The 23,173-nt window shown below is 42.0% G+C and overlaps 1 protein-coding gene across 10 annotated transcripts in view; it reads left to right on the forward strand.

The window, feature by feature from the left end:
* Positions 1-23,173, forward strand: part of LOC124134961 (protein piccolo-like) — a 108,366-nt gene that overhangs the window by 50,493 nt on the left and 34,700 nt on the right. For 7 of the 10 annotated variants that reach the window (XM_046500082.2, XM_046500107.2, XM_046500090.2 and 4 more), the window contains exons 3-8: positions 4,024-4,164; positions 7,800-8,061; positions 10,577-10,606; positions 14,298-16,813; positions 19,699-21,802; positions 22,749-22,870. In XM_046500082.2, coding sequence (XP_046356038.1) covers positions 4,024-4,164; positions 7,800-8,061; positions 10,577-10,606; positions 14,298-16,813; positions 19,699-21,802; positions 22,749-22,870 — 5,175 coding nt within the window. The remainder of the gene's footprint in view (positions 1-4,023; positions 4,165-7,799; positions 8,062-10,576; positions 10,607-14,297; positions 16,814-19,698; positions 21,803-22,748; positions 22,871-23,173) is intronic. The other 3 variants (XM_046500133.2, XM_046500159.2, XM_046500124.2) reach the window with 3 other exon arrangements.

Genomic DNA, 23,173 nt, shown 5'->3' on the forward strand with positions numbered 1-23,173 from the left:
ATGGTTTTCGATGACGGATTATTCGAAGGTTAACAAAGGGTTGGGAAGCAATTATGAGTGAGTGAGTGAGTTGGGTTTAACGCCGCATTGAACAGTATTTCAGTTATATCACGGCGTGTCAGCTTAATATGGGAGGAAAGTCCGAAGTGATGTCGTCTTTGATGTTTACCAATTTGGTTAAACCCAAGAGCATAGCGCTGACTAACCTAGGATATATTATCAAGGCGAACCGGAACTCCAGCTCGCGATCATAGGCTTCTGGCACGCTTAAGGGACGCAACTCATCATAGCGAATTGCGACGGTTTCGACATCTGGCCATATGTGTCCAACGCGGTAGCGTGATGCACAAAGTCATGCATATTCCACGAGGACAGTCGGGGTTAGGAGGTGCATTGATTGAGATAGGGGTGGGGGTAGGAGTTAATACCATGAGTGTGCAATTGTGGTCTGGCCATCAAAAGAGTCGCCCCACCCTCACCAACACAGATATATACATTCTAAATACCCACACCTCCAAGTAGTATTAACTATTGAAGTATCGGATAAACAGCTCGTTTCCAACAAAATAGTAGTATCCTATTAACGAATCCTTAGAAATTATATGCAAATCAAATGATAAATATTGTTTATAGTTGTCAAATTTGCCGATGATGGACAATGTATGCTTGTGTCAGACACACTAATTTCCTTATGATGTGACCCATGAATCGAATATTCCGGGTAGAATAGGTCTTCAGCAACCCATGCTTTGCCGTAGAAGGTGACTATGCTTGTCGTTAAACTAACCGGATCGGGTGGTCAAGCTCGCTGACTTGGTTGATGCATGTCATCGATCCCAATTGCGTGGATCGATGCTCATGATATTAATGACTGGATTGTCTGGTCCAGACTCGATTATTTACAGACCGCCGTCATATAGCTGGAATATTGCTGAGTGCAGCGTTAAACAACCAACCAACCAACCTTATGATGTTCATTACCACGCCGTGTGTGGAGGATTACCTTAGCGTGTTATAGGAGGCGATAGTGTTAATATCCTCCGGTGCAGTCAGTGCGGATATACACAACACACATTACCATTGTGCTGACGTATTCATTAAACCCCTCTCTTGGCGCCGCTATGTACATGAGTTGACTTGTAATTGACACGTAGTGTGATGGGCAGTGTACATGTGCTGACCAGTGCTCGCCCCCGCTGCTGGAGTATCGCGTTCCTGATGGAGAGTTTACAGAGAGTTGAATGTGGACAGTTGCTGAGTGATCGCTGTGACTACATGTGTAATAGCTGCTATGTGCACGTGTAGATCTTGTGTGCACGTGAGTTTTGTGCACGTGCAGGTGCTGTGTAGACGTGTATGTGATGTCTAGACAAGTATTAGGTGTGTAAGTGTATTAGGTGTTTTGTGCACGTATAGGTGTTGTGTATACGTGTATGTACCGTGTATAAGTGTATTAGGTGTATTGTACAGGTGCTGTGTAAATGTGCAGGTGCTGTGTACAGGTGCATGCGTTGTGTACACGTGTTATAGGTGCTGTATGCACGTGTAGTTGTTGTGTACACGAGTATGTGTCATGGATACGTGTATTAGGTGTTTTGTGCACGCGCAGGTGCTGTGTGCACGTGCAGGTGTTGTGTACACGTGTAGGAGTCATGTTTTAAGTGTATCAGGTGTTCTGTTCACGTGCAGGTGCTGTGTGCACGTGTAGATGTTGTGTACACGTGTATGTGCCGTATATATGCGTATTAGGTGTATTGTGCACCTACAGGTGCTGTATAAACGTGCATGTGCTGTGTATAAGTGTATTAGGTGTGTTGTGAACGTGCAGTATAAATGTACCTTTGTTGTGTACACGTGTTATAGGTGCTGTGTGCACGTGTAGGTGTTGTGTACACGTGTTATAGGTGCTGTGTGCATGTTGCTTCTGCGACGTACGGATGTAACAGATGATGTGCACGTGCAGGTATTATGGTGTACAGGTGTAACCTGTGCTATATAAACATGTAATAAGTCGCTATATAAGTGCAATAATCTTGGACGCGACGTTAGACCCCATTTCACTTCACCTCACACCCTGTATTCCTAGCAAAGACCTGTTCGGAATAATGGCCAAAGTAGCGTAAATTGAAAATGTAAATGCAAGAGAAGAACCAGTCTTGATTATCCGCCCAAACAGATTCTATTTGGCGTACAGGTCAAAATAGCTGTGAAAATTATATGATTGGACCACTGAAAATCAGCGATGACACCAGGTGTTCGCGAAAAGGGTGTGCATATCCCGCCCTCCCGGTAGCACCCGTCATTCACACAATTTGCATTAAATACACATCCATAAAACATGCCCACTCACTGCCGACAGTTGTTCAAATGTTATTTATGTGCGGTTCCGTTTACAGTAAGAGCGGTGTGTTCAAGATATTGTTGTTTATGCATTCCGGATTCCGGATTTTCCGTTTTAAAATGCCACATGCATGTCGGGAAAATCATTTGACAGATGGGAATTTTACACACCACTTCCGTTTAGACTGTATAGACTGGGCTCCTGTCTACCTAACTGCACGAGTTTCTATCGTAGGCTGTGATTGAATGACACTCATTGGTCCTCTCTGAATAAGGAATTCTTTTAGAATTGCTCTCGCCAAAATTTACAACAAAGAACTTTGTTCTCATATTTTCCTCCCAACACACACTTTCGAGATGTGGTCATGTCTCCATTCGTATTTGAATTCGGAGGAGGGGACGCTTAACATGTATCTGTGTTACCGGATATGACTTGTACCACATGACATGTTTTGGCCGCCGCGTATTTGCTAAAAGCGCCTTTTCTTCTGAGCGAGTCATCTGTGGACTCAGGTCACAAGGGGCTGAAAGTAACGTGATAATGTGATTTGTGTTTGTTTGTTTGCTGCTTAACGCCGCACTCCAGTATATATGAAGGTGGTCTGTAAAGTCTGGACCAGACAATTCAGTGATTGACATCATGAGCATCGATCTACGCAATTGGGATACGATGACATGCATTAACCAACTCAGCGAGCCTGACCACCCGAGCCCGTTAGTCGCCTCTTACGACAAACATAGTCGCCCTTGAGGGCAAGCCTGGGTTGCTGAAGACCTACTCTAGGTAGTGATAATGTGAGGCCAGACCAACCTCACCACATACAAATGCTTTCTATTAGTGCAAGTATTCATTACGTTTATAATGTTGAAGGCATAGCCTGATCACAATGATGTGCAGGAACCTCTTCTAAAAGAAGAACAATGAAATATATTTCCTAATTCAGTATATTTTTAAAAAACGGTAAACAAGATTTGCTCTCAATTATGACACTCACTGTTATGGTATTGATTGCGGCAAAAATAACAAACTGAATGTGTTCTTTCAGGGAGAGAAAACATAAGCTTTAGTCAAAAACATATAATGATAGCCAAACGATAACAGTTGATAATAGAACCAGTATATTTACACTTAAATAAAACCGATTCTGAAATATAACCAATAAACCGTGACAGTTCTATAACGTGCGCTGGTTTCTACGAGTTTGAACTGGTCTTGTACAGCAGGAAGAATTCATGATCATCGATAATTCACGACTACAAATATAAGTGCGTGCTATCAGAGCTACCTGTCAGCGCACCTGTTCTGTTTCATTACCTGATATCGATTCCTTCTGCTTGTGTACTACAAAAATACGCATCCCCTGGCCCTCAAATAACGGTACATGTGTCTGTGGAAGCTATGGACAATGCATAAAAATAGATTCTTCAGTCCTATCTCACTGTGTAGATGGTGGCAAAGCAATATGTGACCAGTCATAATAAAGCCAAATGTGCTTCTTTGAAGAACCTTTCAAGGATATTCTCTCATTGTACCCGTGAACCTCGACGTCAATATATTGACTTCATCGCAAAAATAGTAGTTCCAAAGGTTCACTTGAGGTCATGGTGGAGGTGATTCTGCGTTATTATGCTTGAGTGTAATCCATCAATAACATATTTAACGGTTGATGAATTTGTTCACAGGCTCAGGAATGGGTGTGTTTGGTCTGTGAAAAGCGACGACGACTGATAATGAGCACGGGTCTGTGGTACCATGGTTACCACCCGGAAGCAGATCTACCCCTAGAGCGAGAGTTGGAGGATCAACTGGATCCCCGCGAAGAGGTACCTTGCGAAAATATTATAAACCCCTTTTCTATAAATAGCATTAAAGGCAGTATCCACATAAATTGTCGGGCAAAAGGTCTTAGTAGACACCAAATTTTGATGGTAGCTAAAATGAAACAAACAAGAAATGGTTATTCGATAGCGAGGTATGTGATGCGGGCACGATAGTACATGCATCATATCAATGAGTATCCCTCAACAAGGTGCCGTTGTACAAAGTGATCTTAGCGCTAAGGTGATCGTAACTCCCATACCTTCACACAGACTTACGACAGTCGTAGCGCTAAGGTTGTTTTGTACCAAGGTCAGCCAAGTAAAGTTTTGACAACGTTTGTGATTTTTAGGTGAAATACAATTTTCAGGTATATACTTTCTTACACCAAGCAGTTTATGTTGGGATGTTATGCCAATTGCATGGATCGATGCTCATGATGTCAATCACTGGATTGTCTAGACCGGACTCGATCATTTACAGACCGCCGTCATATAGTTGAAATATTGCTGAGTGCGACGTTAAACAACAAACAAACAAACAACAGAGTGACGAGATTCACTAGTATACTGTAGCACATATATAAAGAAATTCACAAAATAATCACACGACACGGATTGTTGTCCAACATGTTTCAGCTTTATCTTCAGGGAGAAGATAAGAGAAGCCTTCTCCCTGAATAGTGAGTGAGTGAGTTGGGTTTAACGCCGCTTTTAACATTATTCCAGTTATATCACGGCGTGTCAGCTTAATGTGGGAGGAAAGCCCGAAGTGATGCAGGTCTCAGACGTTTACCACTTCGGTGAAACCCACGAGCACGGGTTTGATGCTGACAAACCTAGAAACATAATCGGGGCGAACCGGGATTCGAACCCACAATCATAGGCTTCTGGCGTGCCCAAGGGACGCAACTCTGCACAGCGAATCGCGGCGCCTTAGACGACTGGGCCACCCGTGCCCCCTCTCCCTGAATAGATATATATGTATACTGTATAGAGTGTTAAGGTGTCTTATTTATATACACCTCTACCTTAACTTGTCTTCTTCTTTATTTCTTGATAGTAGACATTATTTGTATTTGCAATTTCTATAGATTGTGCTAAATATGATTTTTAAGTTTTCATCTATTATATTATTATAATGCATGACATATTATTTTATGTCGTTTCAATTCTTCTCGTTTTTACTCTTTCACACACTTATAGTCCTCATATTTTTGTGATTTTCTGAAAAATCTTGCACATGCGTTTTTTACGATCCCAATTTTCAGGATTTCATGTCTACGTACGCTGAGGCAGAAAGGGCAATTTTATACCAGGCTCTGCTATCGCCTATGTATCTTTCTCCTTCTCACGGGATGGCAAGTAGCGTTTAGACATGACCCCCTCCCTCCCAAATGACCATGTGCTTTACCCCCAGTGATTAGCCCACGCTGTATCCCCGTGTCACGCCCCCGGGGTCGTGTTTCCAACCTCCGTGTGGGCCCCAAATTGACAGTGTCGAGTGGTGTTCTGTGCAGACCCTGAAACCGCTAACCCTCCAGTCTTTGTGCCATCGAGTGTTATTGTATGTTACCCATTGCCTGAGTGTTTTGAAATCGTCCCGTGACCTGAAATACATCAAGAATAAGGAAGATCATAATAATAATTTACATTCATTTGTATATCGGACCCGTGAAGAAGATCCGGGGTAGAATAGGTCTTCAGCAACCCATGCTTGCCGTGACTTGGTTGATGCATGTCATCGTATCCCAATTGCCTAGATCGATGCTCATGATGTCAATCACTAGAATGTCTGGTCCAGACAAGATTATTTACAGACCGCCGTCATATAGCTGCACTTTTGCTGAGTGCGGCGTTAATCAACAACAACAAAACAACATTTGTATAGCACAGCATACACAGATCTCTGTTTTCTGTGCGCTTTTCATGATGATACTGCTACTGCTAGAGCTTTCTTTAAGATGGTCAGATTGTGCGTCTATTTGATTCCATGAGGCAACGCATTCAATTTGAAGGCTACTGCATATTGAAAGGATCTCTAAACAAATATTTAAAGTGAACGCTGGTCAACCTGTTTCCTCATACATAATGGGTTTTATTCCACTTTTGTTTTGTGTCAATCATGCGTTCAGGTTCACACTACAATACTCAAACAATACAAAAACAACAAGTAGGTCAAAGTATAAGTCCAAATATATGTCCTCATCTGATCGTAGGACCGCCTTGACAAGTCTAAATGGACAGTTAGGAAGGGTATCCAAAAGGGTATGCACATGTAGCGGCCATAAAATTTCCGAGTTCCGTGATGGGATTCGAACCAAGGACCTTCTGATCAGAAGTCGGACGCCTTGTCCATATGACCAAAGAGGTTAACCCTAAGCAAACTGTCAAGGTAAGGATGTCATCTGTGGGATGACTCCACGCCCTCCTTCATACTCCCCCGGCAACAGAAGGCACGTCCCGGGCCGCATAGTAGGGTACTGAGGCTTATTTTGCTCAAATTAAATATGGTCGTGCTCCGCCCAACGATGGGCGCCAATGTAGCAGCCATAAAATTGCCGAGTCCCGTGATGAGATTCAAACCACGGACCTTCTGATCAGAAGTCGGACGCCTTGTCCATATGACCAAAGAGGTTAACCCCGTCAGCAAGCTGACAAGGTAAGGATGTCATCTGTGGGATGACTCAACGCCCTGCTACACACACACATCTGGTCTTCGTTATGCAAACATATGTCCAAGGGATGATCCGGCAGCCTAGTTGTTCAAGAGTTATTTCAACTTCATCATTAAGTCTGGGCCTCGCAAAGTGGTAGCCAGCGCCATCATGTGTCTATAATAGTATAGTACAATAGGTAATAATAATAGGTTAACTAAGGTTGCTTTGTGGAACCGGCCATTGTGTTCTTACCACTCTGTTTTTATTTGTTGTGTTTGGTTTTACTGTTTTGTGTTTACAGCCAGGCTGACTCTCATGTCGTTGACAGTAAATTTTCAAATAACTTTTAAAACGTAAAAACAACTTTAGTTTGCCAAACGCTACATTTTTGTAACACAAGCGGTTTTCAGTGTGTCGCCTTGGCATCGATACGAACCATTCGTAACAAGACTGTGTTGTCCATGTTGGTCGTGTTATCAGAGCAGCATGTAAGCATGACTAGTTACCGCCTGTAATCAACATGTATGTGCATTATGGATACATGTTTTAGCGGTGAATGAGTGAATGTGAACGCCACAGTAGGCAGTGTTCCAGCTATGTAACGGCGGGCTTTAAATACTCATGTATGGAGCAAGTCTTCCGCACAATCCCCACGGGAGACATATTGTTATCAATGCGACGAGAACAGCCTCGTAAAGGCTTAAGTTCTTTCAGATTCTACAATAACTAAATCAGAAGCCAGTCACGTATTAACACTATCAGAATGTCCCTGATACAATAAACAAAGCTCTTATATCATATCACCAGGCCGGACTATCACATTCTCCTATCAACCTTTCACATTCAATACAAGTACCATCCAAATCTAAAGGATTTACTACCAATTACAACGGAACAACGCCCGTGTTCCTTGTTAAACACGATGCCTTCATTACGGCAAATCTTTCACAACGATATCACGGCCTTTATTGCTTGTTCTAGGGCGTGGACCTTCAGGGATACGAGGTACCGGAAGTAGAGGGCGCTGCAGCACTTCCGCTAGGATACCCGGAAGCTCATCGGATCTCGCAGGGTCCTTCGCCAAGTTTCATGGACGGGGCTCGGGCAATGGACCATAGCCTCCACAGTCAGCATAGTCGTATGTCTGGCTCTCGAATGGACAGCTCGGCAGACTCTCTTAGTCTCAAGGACTCTTCAGTCAGTTCCTTTGAGATTATACCGGCAAAGCCTTCACGATTCAAAGGTTAGTGGTTGTATGTGACGCATGTACTTGTTCTGCGATTCATCAGATGTAATAGAACCAATCATAGCTCTTACAACGCTTCTCTGTATCAACAATCAATGGATTTTTTTTCTGTGGAAACCTTTTTTTATTAACAAAGGCCTTTGATATTTACTTTAATCGAAAACGTAAATGTTAAATCTATTCCGACTCAGTGCCCTGGGCGTAATGAAGCCACTTTCACGGGTATCTTTGATTCTCTTTATGAAGGTTGGTATTCGACATCTCTCTGTGTGATCATCAATACATACATGATTATTGCCCATCGGCAGGATAGCCTCAGCTGATATTCCTTTTCACCAACAGAAATTATTGAAATGACCTCGTGACATCTTTTCAATTTTATTTATAACAAACAGCGCAGTGTCAAACATTCACCTTCGAAATAACAAATTGAATGCATATTTTCCCCTTACATGAAATCTTTATAACCCCAGTTGTTGGCTCATTATGACTGTAGTTTTTAATCAAGCCTGTGGAAAAAATTGATTATTGCGCTAAATGTCAATCAAAATGACAAATTAATCAATCACAATGACGTTAGAACCTGCTTGTGTATTGATTCTGACCGTGGTCTTGGATACCGTTGTAACTATGCTAATGATAGGAAACAACCCACACTCATGAACAATTCAATTCCATCGGCAAAAACTGAAGATTCAGAGACGTTATAATATACTAGAAAATATCATTTTGGCACGGCACCAAGAGAAATGTGCTTAAATAGATCAGGGCGCACCGATTCCTTCATATTAATACAGTTATATCTGTCATGCCATAATAGATTAACTGTAGTAATATGAAAGAAACGGGTGTTGCTAATCCCTTTTTTGAAGTATGTAAATGTCTGTTACTATGGAATGGGTTCTGTCACGTTAAGAATTGTTTCATAAAGGAAGCGGCACTATGCTCATGGGTTTCAGCTAACGGTAAACGTCTACGACCTGTATCACTTTGATGTTTGATATTCCACCCTCATTACTGATGTGAAGTAACATGTGTATTGCTCTCAGAGACCTTGAACCCGTGAGGATCCGGGTTAGAATAGACCCTCAGCTTCCCACGCTTTTCCTAAGAGGCGACTATGCTTGTCGTAAGAGACGACTAAAGGGGTCGGGTGGTCATCCTCGCAAACTTGGTTGATGCATGTCATCGTGTCCCAATTTCGTTAATCGATGCTCATGATGTCAATCACTGGATTCTCAGGTCCAGACCCGCTTATTTACAGACCGCCGTCATAAAGATGAAATATTGCTGAGTGCGGCGTAAAACAACAAACAACTAAACCAAACCATAAAAGGGACTTTAGCCCCGTTCATTCACCCCCCCCCCCCCCCCCCCCCCCCCTGCCATTTAAAGACACACAAGTGGGCGTTTGATGGTTGCAGTTGTTAGTGTTTTGGGATAGGGTTTGGTAAGAGGGTTGGGTCAGCGTCTCTGAGTTTTCTTCTAAAAAAGTTGTTCGTTTTGCGAGCGGTAGGGATGCCACAAGACATGCAGTGAATTTTCTCATTCAAAACCTATTTATTTAATTTTCTCCGAACGTCCAAGTCACGTGAGCTGTTTCTTGACGGGTTTACCAATCCCCAGTTGAGACCAAAGTGGGACAATTGCGAAAAAACCTTGGGGTTGTTTTAATTTGGGTTTCCTTTCCGACAATCGATAGAATCTTACCGTCAGTCGGCACAGGGTCGTCAATAGTGGGTCCCTCAAGAAGGCTAAAAGCGTGTTATCGCCAGGCTGTACCTCCACTTATAACAGAGCGCCTGTTTAGTCTAGCCGTGCGTGTTAAAATACAATTCACAAAAGGCTTTATAGGATTGGGGATAGATTTAATAGTAATCCCATCAGTTTATTGTTAATTAGAAACTTTCTGAGTCATGAAACATTCCTTATTTTTCTCTGAACTTATGAACTTACTCAAAAGTGACTGATTGTTTAATGTTATGTTATACAGTTTATATGTTCCGACAGAAGTTCTATTTTGTGACTCTTTCACATTTTGGAATATTCTGGCGACATGATATGTGAATCTTAATTCCAATTAAATTGTAAAATTCTCTTTATTTTATTTGATTAAGCGTAACATTTTCTTTGGTGTGCTTTCTTATATCTCTAAATAAGTAACATTTGAGCCTTATGCAAGATAATAATAGAACGAGTGATTTAGAAGTATAATATCTTTTGTGCTTTAAATATTGTAACAATCATAGAATTCATTCTAGACACCGTGTTTCACGCATGCTCTTCTAGTTAAATCTAAAGGCTATGTCACGCATATCATCCGTATGCCATATCGTCACTCGTGACCAGCCGTTTGTTTCCATGATACACCGAGTGGGTTTACGGAACGTGCCGATTGGTCACGAAGGCCGTATGATCGCCCATGTCCTCCCTATAACGGATCTTTACATACACTTTACCATACTTTATACTATTGGTTGATATCATTTTCTGCTTTCTCTTTGCCTCCTAGGCGTCCTATTAACTGTAATGGGGCCATGCGGTGAATATTTTCTATCTAGACTGTTTTTTATTGTCCGTTGCTTCTTCCTACGCTCTGTGCTGTCCATAGGCTTTGTTTGCATGGCATTATGGGACTTGGTTTATACCTTTCATATCTGATTGGCTGGCTGTAGTGTTTGAATAATTTGATTGGGTTAAAAACTTGGAGTCACATGATGAAGATGAATGCTTGTCCAAAGGCGTGATAATTACTTGCAGGCGATTGTGCTTCTCAGCATTTAAGGGGGGTATTCTGAGCGCCCATGTGTGGAATAAACATGACTGGTTCTTTGGAGGTGTTGTCGTCCGAATAGGATGCGATTTGGGCTGGAACTGACGCATACTAAACTGCATTTCAAGTACAGTAAACTACGGTTATAACGGACACGCTTATAACGAACTGACGGATATAACGAACTTACTTTTCTGGTCCCGACTATTTGCTGTTGTTATACTGTATATATGCTTATAACGGTTATAACGAACTAAAATTAGTAGTCCCTTTGAGTTAGTTATAACCGTACTTTACTGTATTAATAAACAAAGTAAACACGGGAACGTGCGTGGAGTTTTAGAAGATTGCGGTAATATCTCAATAGGTATCGCACAAACTGACAGGCAAAAGAAAGTACTGGTATACACTTGAAACTTGGACTTGACAAAAAAATCACAAACGTTATGAAAACGTTACTTGGCTGAAAACAGTCGAAACACTGCAAACAGCAATACCTGTATCAAATACAATCCACCACCAAGATCAGGGCCCACTTGCACAAAGCGATCTTAGGGCTGAGATTATCGTAACTCCCACACATTAACATAGGCTTACAATTGTCTTAGCGCTAAGATCGCTTTGTGCAAGTGGGCCCAGGTGAATATTTTCTTTTGCCTCTAGTGTAAACGGCGGGTGTGGAAGCCAGTTCCCTATACTCTGTGTTGAGACATAGGATGATGGGAAGTGTATCTTTGTTACAGACAGGCCACCCCCCCCCCCCCCCCCCCCCCCCCAAACCTAGTGTGTCTTGAGTTAACTCAGATATGTGAGCCTGAAAACTACCACTCACCTCTCCACAGGGACACTGTTCTAGTTCACACGCTTACGGAAGTCGGGAGAAAACAACATACGTACCTATTGCGATATCGAAGAAATCTTCTAAAATTCCGCACACACTCTCCCATGTTTACATTTGTTTATTATGAAATGCGGTTTAACATGCGTCAGTTACAGCCTGAGTCACATCTCCAAACAACCCGTCATGTCTATCCCCACCTTGACACTCAGTCTATCAAACGCCGAGTGCGAACAGGGGATAATGTACTAAAACCTCGTTTGATAATTTCTATTTTTCGGGTGATGGTTAAATACTTTGTCGATTCCTTATTTAGTGTAAATAGAAATAGAAATATTCCACCACTCAGAAGAAGTTAAGGACCACCTTATTCTTTCATATTACTGTAGCTAATCTGTCTGACAGTTTGTCTATAGTAATATGACAAGAATCGGGTCGTCTTTAACTTCTTCTGAATAGTATATGTATATATATTGCATATATCCAACATTGGACCACCAGCGGGGATTATTTGGGAAAAGAATATTTACTTATCATACAATTATCCTTATAGACAATGTATCAGTCAGTATAGATGCTTCGGAGTGTGTTTCTCTCTGCAGTTGCAAGTGTTAAAGTCAATCGATGTAATACAATAGATAGTTACTGCACTAGAATTTACACAGTGGCGTACCGTAAGAGGCAAATTTGCTGAAACCAATTCTTCTAATTACATCACTGCCCAAACATCTTTCCTAATAACCAACCTTGCATAATTGGAATCTTCGCTTGAATTATTTCTGAACTTGATCCACTTAAGTGACGAATGAATGTGACTGTAAGTTTTGTTCCCCGTTATATGGACGCCACTTCCGTTGGATATGTTTCATATTTACATTACGATTTTGTAGTGAAGATGCTGACATCTCATACTTAGCATCCCACTTTAATAATAGAGTGCTACGTTCTAGGTAGTTTTACTCATTTATCAGACTCCGTTGTTTGTAGCAAACACGCATGTAAGATTGTCTAGCACACTATATGTTTTTTTTCAGTTGTTTTATATCACTATTCAAATCATTGGTTTATATAATGTTGCATGGTTAAAATGAGGTAAGAGATCTTTAAGCAGATGTGATAAAGTGTGTATTCTGACCTTCTTGCGAAGTCATCTTCTCTGTCATTTAAAGGAATCCATTTGTCAAGATAGCTGGCATCATCTTCATTTAGTATTGGAGTTAACTGTATCTAGTTGATCAGGATAATCGCAGCGAATGGTTAAATGGCTATACGATGTTAATAAATGGCTTCCGGTGAGATTGTACATATATACACAGAGAAACTGATAACGTATGAGTTCCGACAGGACTTATGTTTTTCGTAATTTCTTATCAACGTATCTGAAATCATATAAATATATCAGTCATTAATAAAGGATTTTCATTTATCGCTTTCATTACCCAAATATTCATTTTAAGGTACGTGAATTAAATTTATGATCATGATGACAGTGGTTTTTTCAAAATTCATAGTCACAGCTGAATGTTTTTGGCATAAAAAGTTATATTCAAATTACTTTAAGCAGACATGTTTTGCTACATCCCCACAGCAGAACAATATCAATCAAAACCAAACATATATTCATATCGTAATTAATAAAATATTGCTATTTATGTAGTATAGATTACAACCGTATTGAGTAGTGCGATAGGGATTTTCAGATTCATCTAAATAGCTCAGCTATTTTCCCTTTAGATAACCAACATAAAACTGTCGAGCAATCAAATTAATAGCAGCTTGTAGCGCATGTCCTTGTCAAACGCCCCTTAGCCGACCTAGGCTCCGTCTCTCACTCTGGTCTCTTCTTAGTTCCGTATAAAAACTACCACTTCGCTGATTGCTCCTAGCCTATACATTCAGCTTTATACGTTCTTATGATAAAAATAACCAATAGAAGCTTTGAGAAGGTCCCCAAAGGTTTTGAATGAGAAACGCTGTTGGTGTAGTTTAACTCTACCAGTACGCAAACAGTCTCGGTCCTGTTTTCTGCACATGGCTTGGCGCTCTGTTGTTCTGTGGTCAGTTATTGTATTATGCTGTTGTTAAGAAATAAAAGTATTTTATGAAAACATGTAAGTGATTATTCAGTTGAGATGTTGTAACACAATTTAGTCGATGAACAATCACAGATATCGTATGTGCACCTGTGTGTGTAGCTGTTACGAAATTATATAAGGTCAATATTCGTTGTGCAATACCAGTTTTGACAATTTACAGTCGTATATCAACGCGAGCGATACTATTTAAGCAGTTCATCAGGACCGTGTTTTTAGACGTCGACTTTTCATATTTGTAACATGAATACATTTATGTAACTCAAAGTAAATGAATATTGTGCTTGCATTGTAAAATAAAATCGGTCCATTATGAATCGAAGCCAAAATGTAACATTTTTCAGATCAATAAAAATTCAATAAATTAAATGATGAATCGGTGACATTGTTTATTTAAAATCATATATGTTGCCCACTGTATTCAATCAGTTATGACAGCCTGTGTGTTGTGATGACCATCATAGTAATTCACAGAGTGGTTATTCCACAAGTCTTGGCATTTTGACTCGTGTTCTTTCGGCTGTTTCAGGCACCGGTGGGGTGATGACGAAGAGCGACTCCGATGAGTACTCTGATTATGAGATGGAGGATATTTCAGAGAAGCCCCGCACTGAAGGCACGAGCACTGATGACGCGGGCGACGACTTCTCTTCCATGAGCACATCAATGAGCACCGTAAGTAATGGCGACAGGGGGCCGAAGCCTCGCCGGAAACACAGGCCCAAATCACTTAATCTGTCTCGTTCCCACAGCCTGACGTCATCAGATGACGAAGGTGACGGCGACCAATCAGAACTGGGCACTAATCAAGACTCAGAAGAGGTCGGAAGCATGCGCAGTGATGACACAGATGCAGCATTTGATTTGGGCATGCAAGCGATTCCGGAAATCCCCGACCGAGATTACCCCCCGCCTCTACAAGGTTTAACTGTAGGAGATCCGAATGAGAAAAACTTGAGTAGCCCAACTCCTCCTCGAAGTCCTAGTTGGAGGGAAGGTTTGGAAAGCCCCCCATTTTCACCCAGAAGGAAGGATTCCTACCCTGGTAAAAGAAGAGGGTCACCTGTTTCACCGAAGGACAAGAGACATCATTTCACCTACAATGATATCTCACCTCCATCCAGACAACTCTCTTTAGATGATCTGTATGCTGACGGACAGGGTGTTAATATGGACCCGCCCCAGCAGACAGTATTATTAGCACAGAAGCCCTCTCCATTGTCACCAGAAGAGATTAAAACCTCATTGGTCACGACATTAGGAGAACCCTTAACCTTTGATATGTCATCGAGAGAAAAGAAAACCAGTGCTTCCACCCCTCAGGTACGTCATTTCGATGATTCAGACAGCTTAACCGACAGTGCTCCTGTGATGGACCTAGCTACCTATGCTGCCACAATCGCCAGCAGCACAGCGAGTCTCACATCAATGAGCGTGTCTCCTACCAACTTACGCGTCAACACATCCAGCTATGACTCGGACCAAGTCTCCCCAGAATCAATGGACAGCGCGGAATCGCCAACGTCACCGGTATCTCCCGGGTATTACGACAATGCAACAACCCCCGAGGAAGAAGTGGAATTGGCAGATCCTTCTACGAAGGCTATTGATTATCAAGGAAGCAAAAGACAGAAGGCGAGGCCCCCTACCACAGACTGGTCCCCTGTCATAGACCTCTCACCCATCTTGGACGTGTCTCCATCAGTAGAGGAGGCGGAACAAGAAGACATGCTAGCCAAACAGATGGAGGAATTGGAGCGACAGAGGTCCAGAGAGGAAGAACAGGATGAGGCGGATGAAGAAGCTGAGGAACTGGTTTGTGCTATTGGTGCTGCTGCTGTAGTGCGTCCCGTTGAAGAAGAAGAGGAGGAAGACTTTACGTACACAGGTCTCAAGAGATATAACATCATGGAGAATATTAGTATCATAGACGGGAATGGGAAGCAAGTTACTGTTCAGAACCTCAGAGACGAGAATGGCAATGGGAACTATGATGACGGGGATGGAGAAGAGGCATGTCATTCTAAAGATGATTTCCCTGTTATGGATTGTACAAGTCTTGCTCAGCCAGTGCCTGCTGCGAGGACAACTATTACATATTCTAAGTCTGGAATAGGGAGTGAATGTGGTCAGGTTAAAACAGTCAGTTCTTCGCGACCGCATGTTGAAAATAGCACCACAAGCGAAATAAGGAAAATAAGCGAGGATCTGCAAAACATGCTCAAAACAGGAGCAGCAAACGTGAAGCCGATACCACCACCGAAGCCCAGGAGAAAGCTTCCAGATCCAACTCCAGAGATCTTGGCATCTCAAAAAACACCCGCTGGAAAGCCAGTCCCACCACAAAAACCATTAATCCTACCACCGACTGCCAGTAATCTGGCTCTAGTTGATAAAAGTGTATCGAGTTCTCAGGAATCGCTTAAAAGCACAAGCACATCAAATGGCAAAACACTCCCTCGACAGGACTCTACTGAGAGACGAAAGGCAAAGGATCTTAAGGCAAAACCTAATCCTCTCCTTATTCAACACATAGAGTCAGAGGAACAATCCGTCTCACCCCAATATAAGGTTCTTGACTCCCCACCCACACCAGAACAGAAAACCTCAATAAAACGCGAGTTCTCGGAGAGCACCTCTGTGTCCCCCTCATCCTCTCCCGATCACGAACTGTACACATTCCCCTCCCCAGTAACTCCTCCAGATTCGGACTCCTCCCCTCCCAAACCCCACTCCCCCTCCTCCACTGGCACTGACCTGGACGAGGAACTAGCAGCGCAGAAACCAACACGGACGATTTCCTATGGAAGTAGCCTAAGCGATTTGTGCAACCAGAATGTACCCGAGCCAATGGAAGTACCGGAAGTAACAGAAGGCGCATGTGCAGCTCCTCTTCAAGCTGCTCCACAAGAAGCTTCTCCACAAGAGCCACATGTGCCGGAAGTAGTGGCAGAGGTGGAGGAACCTCGCCCAAGTATTCGTGATAAGCTAAAATATTTTGAGGAGGTAAAGAGTGACCTCACCTCTCCACACAGTAGCTCTGCGGTCAGTGTGCTTATCCCTATGTTTATTTCTTTTCTTTTATTTGGAATGAGGACATAACTGATATAAATACGAAAGTGTCGTCCAGGGTTAGATCAGTAATAATGGCAAAACGTGTAAAAAGCGCTGAATCAGTACAGCTTAATTTCAATTAACATGGCACAATATTTTCAAATGTTTCAAATTTCCCTGTTTGGCTCAAACAAGACACTCTTCCTATGTAAAATACCCAGAACCAGTTTTGTGTTGATCTGTTATATGAACAACGATGTGTATGGTCAATTACTTTAAGTGTCTTCGTTAATTGATAAGTATATGCATGGACATCAATATTAAAATTAATAATGAATTTTTACTTATTTTACTGCATGGACATATTTCATGGCGTCAACCAGAGTATAATTTATGATGAATTCTAATCGACATACATGCCATCTGATAGCTCATCCTATAACATACGCACATCATCGCGTTCGCAAAGGGATATCAAAATCGATGTTGCTGCATCATATTTATACCCACGTGCATTCGGGAGATCTGCTGCATTTAAGTGCAGTATACAGCAAATCAAGAATATGTATTCAGGGTAAATGTAATTAAATAATGTTCGAATGAACATTTGAAGATTTCTGATATTTGCAGACATTTTTAATAACATTGAAACTGACCTTTCGCTTGTGGTTTTCGCTAAGCAATTCCATTCAATGCAAAATACGCGTTAATGGCCAAAGTATTGTACCGTCTTTCATCCAATGACGATTCTGTGATAGCCAAAGGACCACGTTGGCGACAATCTTTCGAAAGCAGACAGAGGTTAGATTCGATTGCGAACGACAGAAAGAGGTCACACCAAATAAGCCTTGAAATCAAATTAATATTGATTTGTTTTAGAACTCGCACAAAATGTAATCAAAAGATCCACTGGATTTTTTATCGCGCTTCGTGAAATAGATGTTCGTCCTTCAATGCTGGCCCATGGTTAAAAGGTGAATCTTTCCTTTCTACAATTAGATTGTTGTATAGTTTTTCTTACCCGCTGGTTCTGTCTTTTCAGGTTTTAAGAACTCTATTATTGATTTTTGCATTAGGGATAAGACGGTTTCTTAAATCCAACGATCCAGCCTCCTCAACGACAATCTGGATCTTATGGGAAGGCAAATTGCATTACGGTTAAACCACTTCCAACTCTTGAAGCGTTTTATTTTAGTTTTTAACAATGTTTATTTCGCGAACCCCTTTGACATCTATGTTAATTAGAAGTGCAAAACATTATTTACATTTGATGACATTCTTTGAAGATGTTTATCCTGAAACTGTTTCCTCATCGAAGATGTGAATCTAATCCGTGCGGCGTAGATGCTTTGTGGTTTTCTTGGGGTCAAGAATACCTACGGTACTTAAATTGTACATTAGGTATCATGGCATCGTCTCAGATCTGTGTGCAGAACAAATGACAAATAGCATTCTTCTATTGATCGGCATGATGCTGTCGAGGCAAAGCTAACACACGTCTTTTGGCAGGATGATCATCAATATCCAACATCGTGATGTGTTATGCTGTCGTATTGTCCCGTGAAGAAAATACATCACTCATTGCAAATGCCATTTAACTCTCCACTCTTTTAATCAATATGTTCTCTGAACGGAGCATACATGTATACACGGTAAGATGATCTTTGCAGAAAGCTACTGAAAATATATGTTTTAATGGATCGGCCATGACGAGCCATGTTGCGAGCTACAGCGTCAGTTGGTAGTATTGAAATTCTCCCTTTGTCTTGCAACCAACGTAGATGATAATGACGTAATGCGTGCCGCCCGCCACCCGAGCAGTGACGTCACAGAGAAAGATGGCGCTTGATCAGAGCATCAAACCTGCAATCACGCTTATCTAAGAGTCTCATTTCGAATTATTCCTTATACTTGGCCACCACTGTCAGGCTAAACAGTGTCATACACAGACTTAAGTTGCCATGTAGTTCCTCACACATTTCGCATTGATTATATGTAATTGCAACCTTAGGGGTAATTACCACCCAATTCACCGATTTCTGATCTATGGTCTATACGTTGTTGGTCACGCCCATCTGCCCAATATGAACAAGACAATTAGCACATAGCCAAACGCTTTGAACTCGAGTGTGACTGACGTCAGTGTTGGCAACACGCACGCGACTCTTCCATCCTATTAACTGTGTAAATAGCATTACTTCTGTCGGGAAAGCAATGGTTAATGTGACGACTTCGGACGATTTTTCACGAAATGTGAGTCCTATTCTAGCAGTACTTCGTGTCCCTGTGTTTTATTGCACTATGTGTCTCCTTGTCATGTAAGCTACAGTTTTCACATATTTAGGCGCTTACTCACACAACGTTGACCTTTCACCTACTTTCCTCTCTATCTTTTTATCATCCATTTTCTTTTCTTTCTCTCCATTTTATCGCATGTTTGAAACGTTCTACGTCCAACACCTTCCGGTCCACCTTGCCAGCACATGCCTCTGTCAGTCTGACCACTCGTGACTTTCCGTGATTTTCCGTGTCATCTAGTGTCCGTTCACCTGTTTGTTCTCCGATCAGAGCTGCAGCATGAAACGAGTACAAAGTTAAAATGCATGAACGATAATCAAACTCAAGTCACTGTTTCACATGTTTCTTTGGCTGACATACGCAAGGAAAATTTTGAGTGTGTATAAGTAACATTAATGGAATTTCAGAGGACTATTGTGAAAGTCGATCTACCTTGATGAGTAAATGTATTTATATCGTGAAAAAACAATGCTTAAATCCATAAACCTTTTATTTATTTCTAACATTAATCATAACTTCATCACTCAAATCGTCAGCGCTATATGATCATACATGTGAATGAATTTGAATAATTCCAGATAGCAGCTCGTCCTAAGGAACCTCCTAAGATCGAGCCAAAGAAAGAACCTAAAGAGCTGAAGAGGGAACCAAAAGAGCTGAAAAAAGAACCTAAAGAGCTGAAGAGGGAACTAAAAGAGCCGAAGAAAGAACCTAAGGAACTGAAGAAGGAACCTAAAGAGGCGAAGAAAGAACCTAAAGAGCCGAAGAAAGAACCTAAAGAGCCAAAGAAGGAACCTAAAGAAAAGAAAGATCCGAAAAAAGTGAGGAGAAAACTGCCACCAATCCCAACGAACGAGGAGCCAGTACTCACACCCAAAGCCAAACTAAAGGGAACCAAGCAAGTTGCCCTCAAAGCCCGCCAAGAACCGCAGAAACCTCCCAAACCACCAAAGCCTTCACCTGATCACAGAAAGTACTCCTCCCAAAGTGATGACTCTATGAATGAAGATGATTTGGAAGTGGCAAGAATAAATAGAATTCCAGAGAAGAAGGTGCTTTCATCGGTCGGCAAGGCCAAGAGCTTTGACATCAGCGAGCGAATGCTGCAGGAGAAGAGGGATACTTTAGTCTCGACTCAAATGAAGCTACAGAGAGCTGGTTCCCTGGGTACCAGTATTCTTCCCAAGGATGAGACTGATGCAATAATTGACTCTTTGATTAATATTTATGGCATTCCATGTACTGAGGCTATGATATCCTTGAAGAAAAGGCTGCAGGAGGAGCTTAGAAGAGTGACGTTGGATAGGAAACGAAAACTGGAGGAACTGGAAGAGATACGGGCTCTACAGATGCAGATAGGTGCGCTGAAGCTAGAAACTGAACTGATTCAAAGACAGGCGTATCTAGCCAGAAATGGAAAGTTACCTCCAGCTACTACCCAACTGGAGCAGGACTCAAGGAGGAGAGGATTATCCCCTTCGACGTCCTTGACCCCTAGGTCGTCTCCTCAGGTCACGCCTAGGAGGCAGAGACATAAACGCCAGTCCTCGGATCCCATGATAGCGAAGTTTAGTCCTATTAAGGAGGATAAGGACATTGAGGCTGATTTCCAGGCCAAAATGAGTGACAGTGCAGATGCTCGACAGAGTTCAAAGTATTCCACAGATGATAGTTCGCTCTCTGGTCTCAGTGACACTGAAAGCACCAGATCCGAGCCTGTGTCTAATGCAAGATACAAAAAAATCAAACCATCAGCTTATGCACGAATGTTTTATACGGGCAAAACTAACTCCAGTGAGAGATTGCAGCCTGACCAGGGACAATTTAATGGACAAATGCCAATGTCGGTAAGTAGGTCAGAAAGCCAACTGCCCGGAAGTTCAAGGTCGGGGTCAAGGTCAGGCTCAAGAACGCCTACCTATTATTCGGACGATGACGAAGGTAAAATTAAGGAAGAAAAGAAGGCACGGTTACAATACGAGATTGATAAACGAAAGAGACAGTTAGAGGAAACTGCTAGGTTGAAAACAGAACTGTTAAAATTAGCCCGGGCACGGCAATCAATGGCGCACAGCTATGACGATATACCTGGCCGCTACGGTTCCTCCCCGTATGGCCCCCAAAGACCCATACCTACAGGTATTATCAGACCACTGGACGACGAATCCCGTTACGATAGAGATGACATAGACCCTTACAGGGATCCCCAGGACAGGCGGTCGGGGTATCACTCAAACTACAGCTCCACGGAGTACCTGGCTCATAAGCAAGAGACGTCACGTCGACATCGTTCCGACGACGCAGGCATCTACCAAAACTACAGCGATTACGCCGACCCGACGACTTTCTCCCCACCATCCACACTCTCTCGCAGAATGGATTCGTACCCATCTGTTGCTGCAAGGGAGGGTAATGTTCAAGTGAGCGCCAGGGATGCTAGGCTGTCTAGCAGTGTAACGCTACCTGATATGTATTCTAATAGGGCTGATTTAGATTTTGTTCCCACCAGGGATTCAGTATCTTACAACGCCTTCTCTGATGCCGAGAGCCCAGCCAGTGACTACACGCCCGCCATGCCACTGCTAGATGACGTCACAGCCAAGTCCAGGAAGATCATCCATGACATTGGAACCGGAAGTAGACCTGTGTCGGCTGAGTTCAACTTCCCTGGAGGGGTAGAAGGTAGGAAGGCAGCGGTTTGGTGGGAGTCGTGAGGTTCTGTTAGTCCTGGTGATAATTGTTAATAATCCTCCCCCTCTCGACTGTTTTGATTGACGGATTTTCATATTAGGTTTTACAGTTTCTCTCCATCATATGTGATTGTGCAGTCATTGTTCCATCGATATATTCTTCTTTGTGAAAATCATCCTAAGTCTTTAGTACTTCTTTCAAAATGTTATCCCTAGGATGAACATATTTAATAATCTGACACAACGATATGAGTTATTACATAGTTATTATTAATTTGCCTTGATTGTACATGAACATATTTTTCAAATAACGCACACAGTGGAACATTGTGTATCATAATGCTGAAACAAAGACATATATTTCAATAGGGCGTTAGCTGGTATCATATGTACGAGCGTCATTGTGACCAGGCATTGGAATACATGTGAACAATGTCTTGCCTTTTTGGAATGAGAGAGCGCTCATCAACTTAATTGTAAAGCTTTTTGTGTCCTGTAGCTCAAAAATGAACAATGACAATGTAATCCAGTCGTAAACAATCTGGGTGAGCTACATGTTAATCGTTTTTTTGCTTGTTAATAACAACGACGCTAAACACTGTAACCTTGGAATCGATAAGAATCCTAAATGTAAAACGCCAACGTCAGAGAATAATCTGTCACGATTATCTGCCTATCAGATTCTTTTGGGAGGCAAATTGTGACGAATATTATATTAGCATATTTCATGGATGATTTCTCTAGAATTATTACGCAAGTCCAACATAACGCTTTCAAATTAGTAGTAGTTGAGTGAGTGAGTGAGTGAGTGAGTGAGTGAGTGGGCTGTGACTGAGTGGGTAAATGAATGTAGACGCCAAAGCCTATCTGATATACTGTGTGTAATTTCGTTTAGTCCTGGTGTATATTTGTCATGTCTTGAGTCATGTGTCATGCAGACCTGATGAATGCCGTCTACCGGACAGAGAGTGACAACAGCGTGGACGCCGATGAACCAATCATGAAGCACATGACAGAAGGGGGCGTGACCATCCTCAAACAGCTGGACAGGAGGAGGAAGGTACTCGGGTTATATCGATTATAACATGTTTCGAATATCTCAAAGTACTGGGTGGTAGGAATTGCTAGTATCAGTATATTCGGTTTCATCAACCGACCATATCACAAATGGTCCCATCCTTTTTTATACAGTGCATTATATCCCCGTTCTATTAACCCGTAGGTCCCTGTTCTATTAACTTGTAGATCCCGTTCTATTAACTTGTAGATCCCAGTTCTATCAACTTGTAGATCCCTGTTCTATTAACTTGTAGATCCCTGTTCTATTAACTAGTAGATTCCCGTTCTATTAACTTGTAGATCC

The sequence above is a fragment of the Haliotis rufescens genome, unplaced genomic scaffold, assembly GCF_023055435.1.
Source record: "Haliotis rufescens isolate VD_foot unplaced genomic scaffold, xgHalRufe1.0.p SCAF_16, whole genome shotgun sequence".
Classification (NCBI taxonomy): domain Eukaryota; kingdom Metazoa; phylum Mollusca; class Gastropoda; order Lepetellida; family Haliotidae; genus Haliotis; species Haliotis rufescens.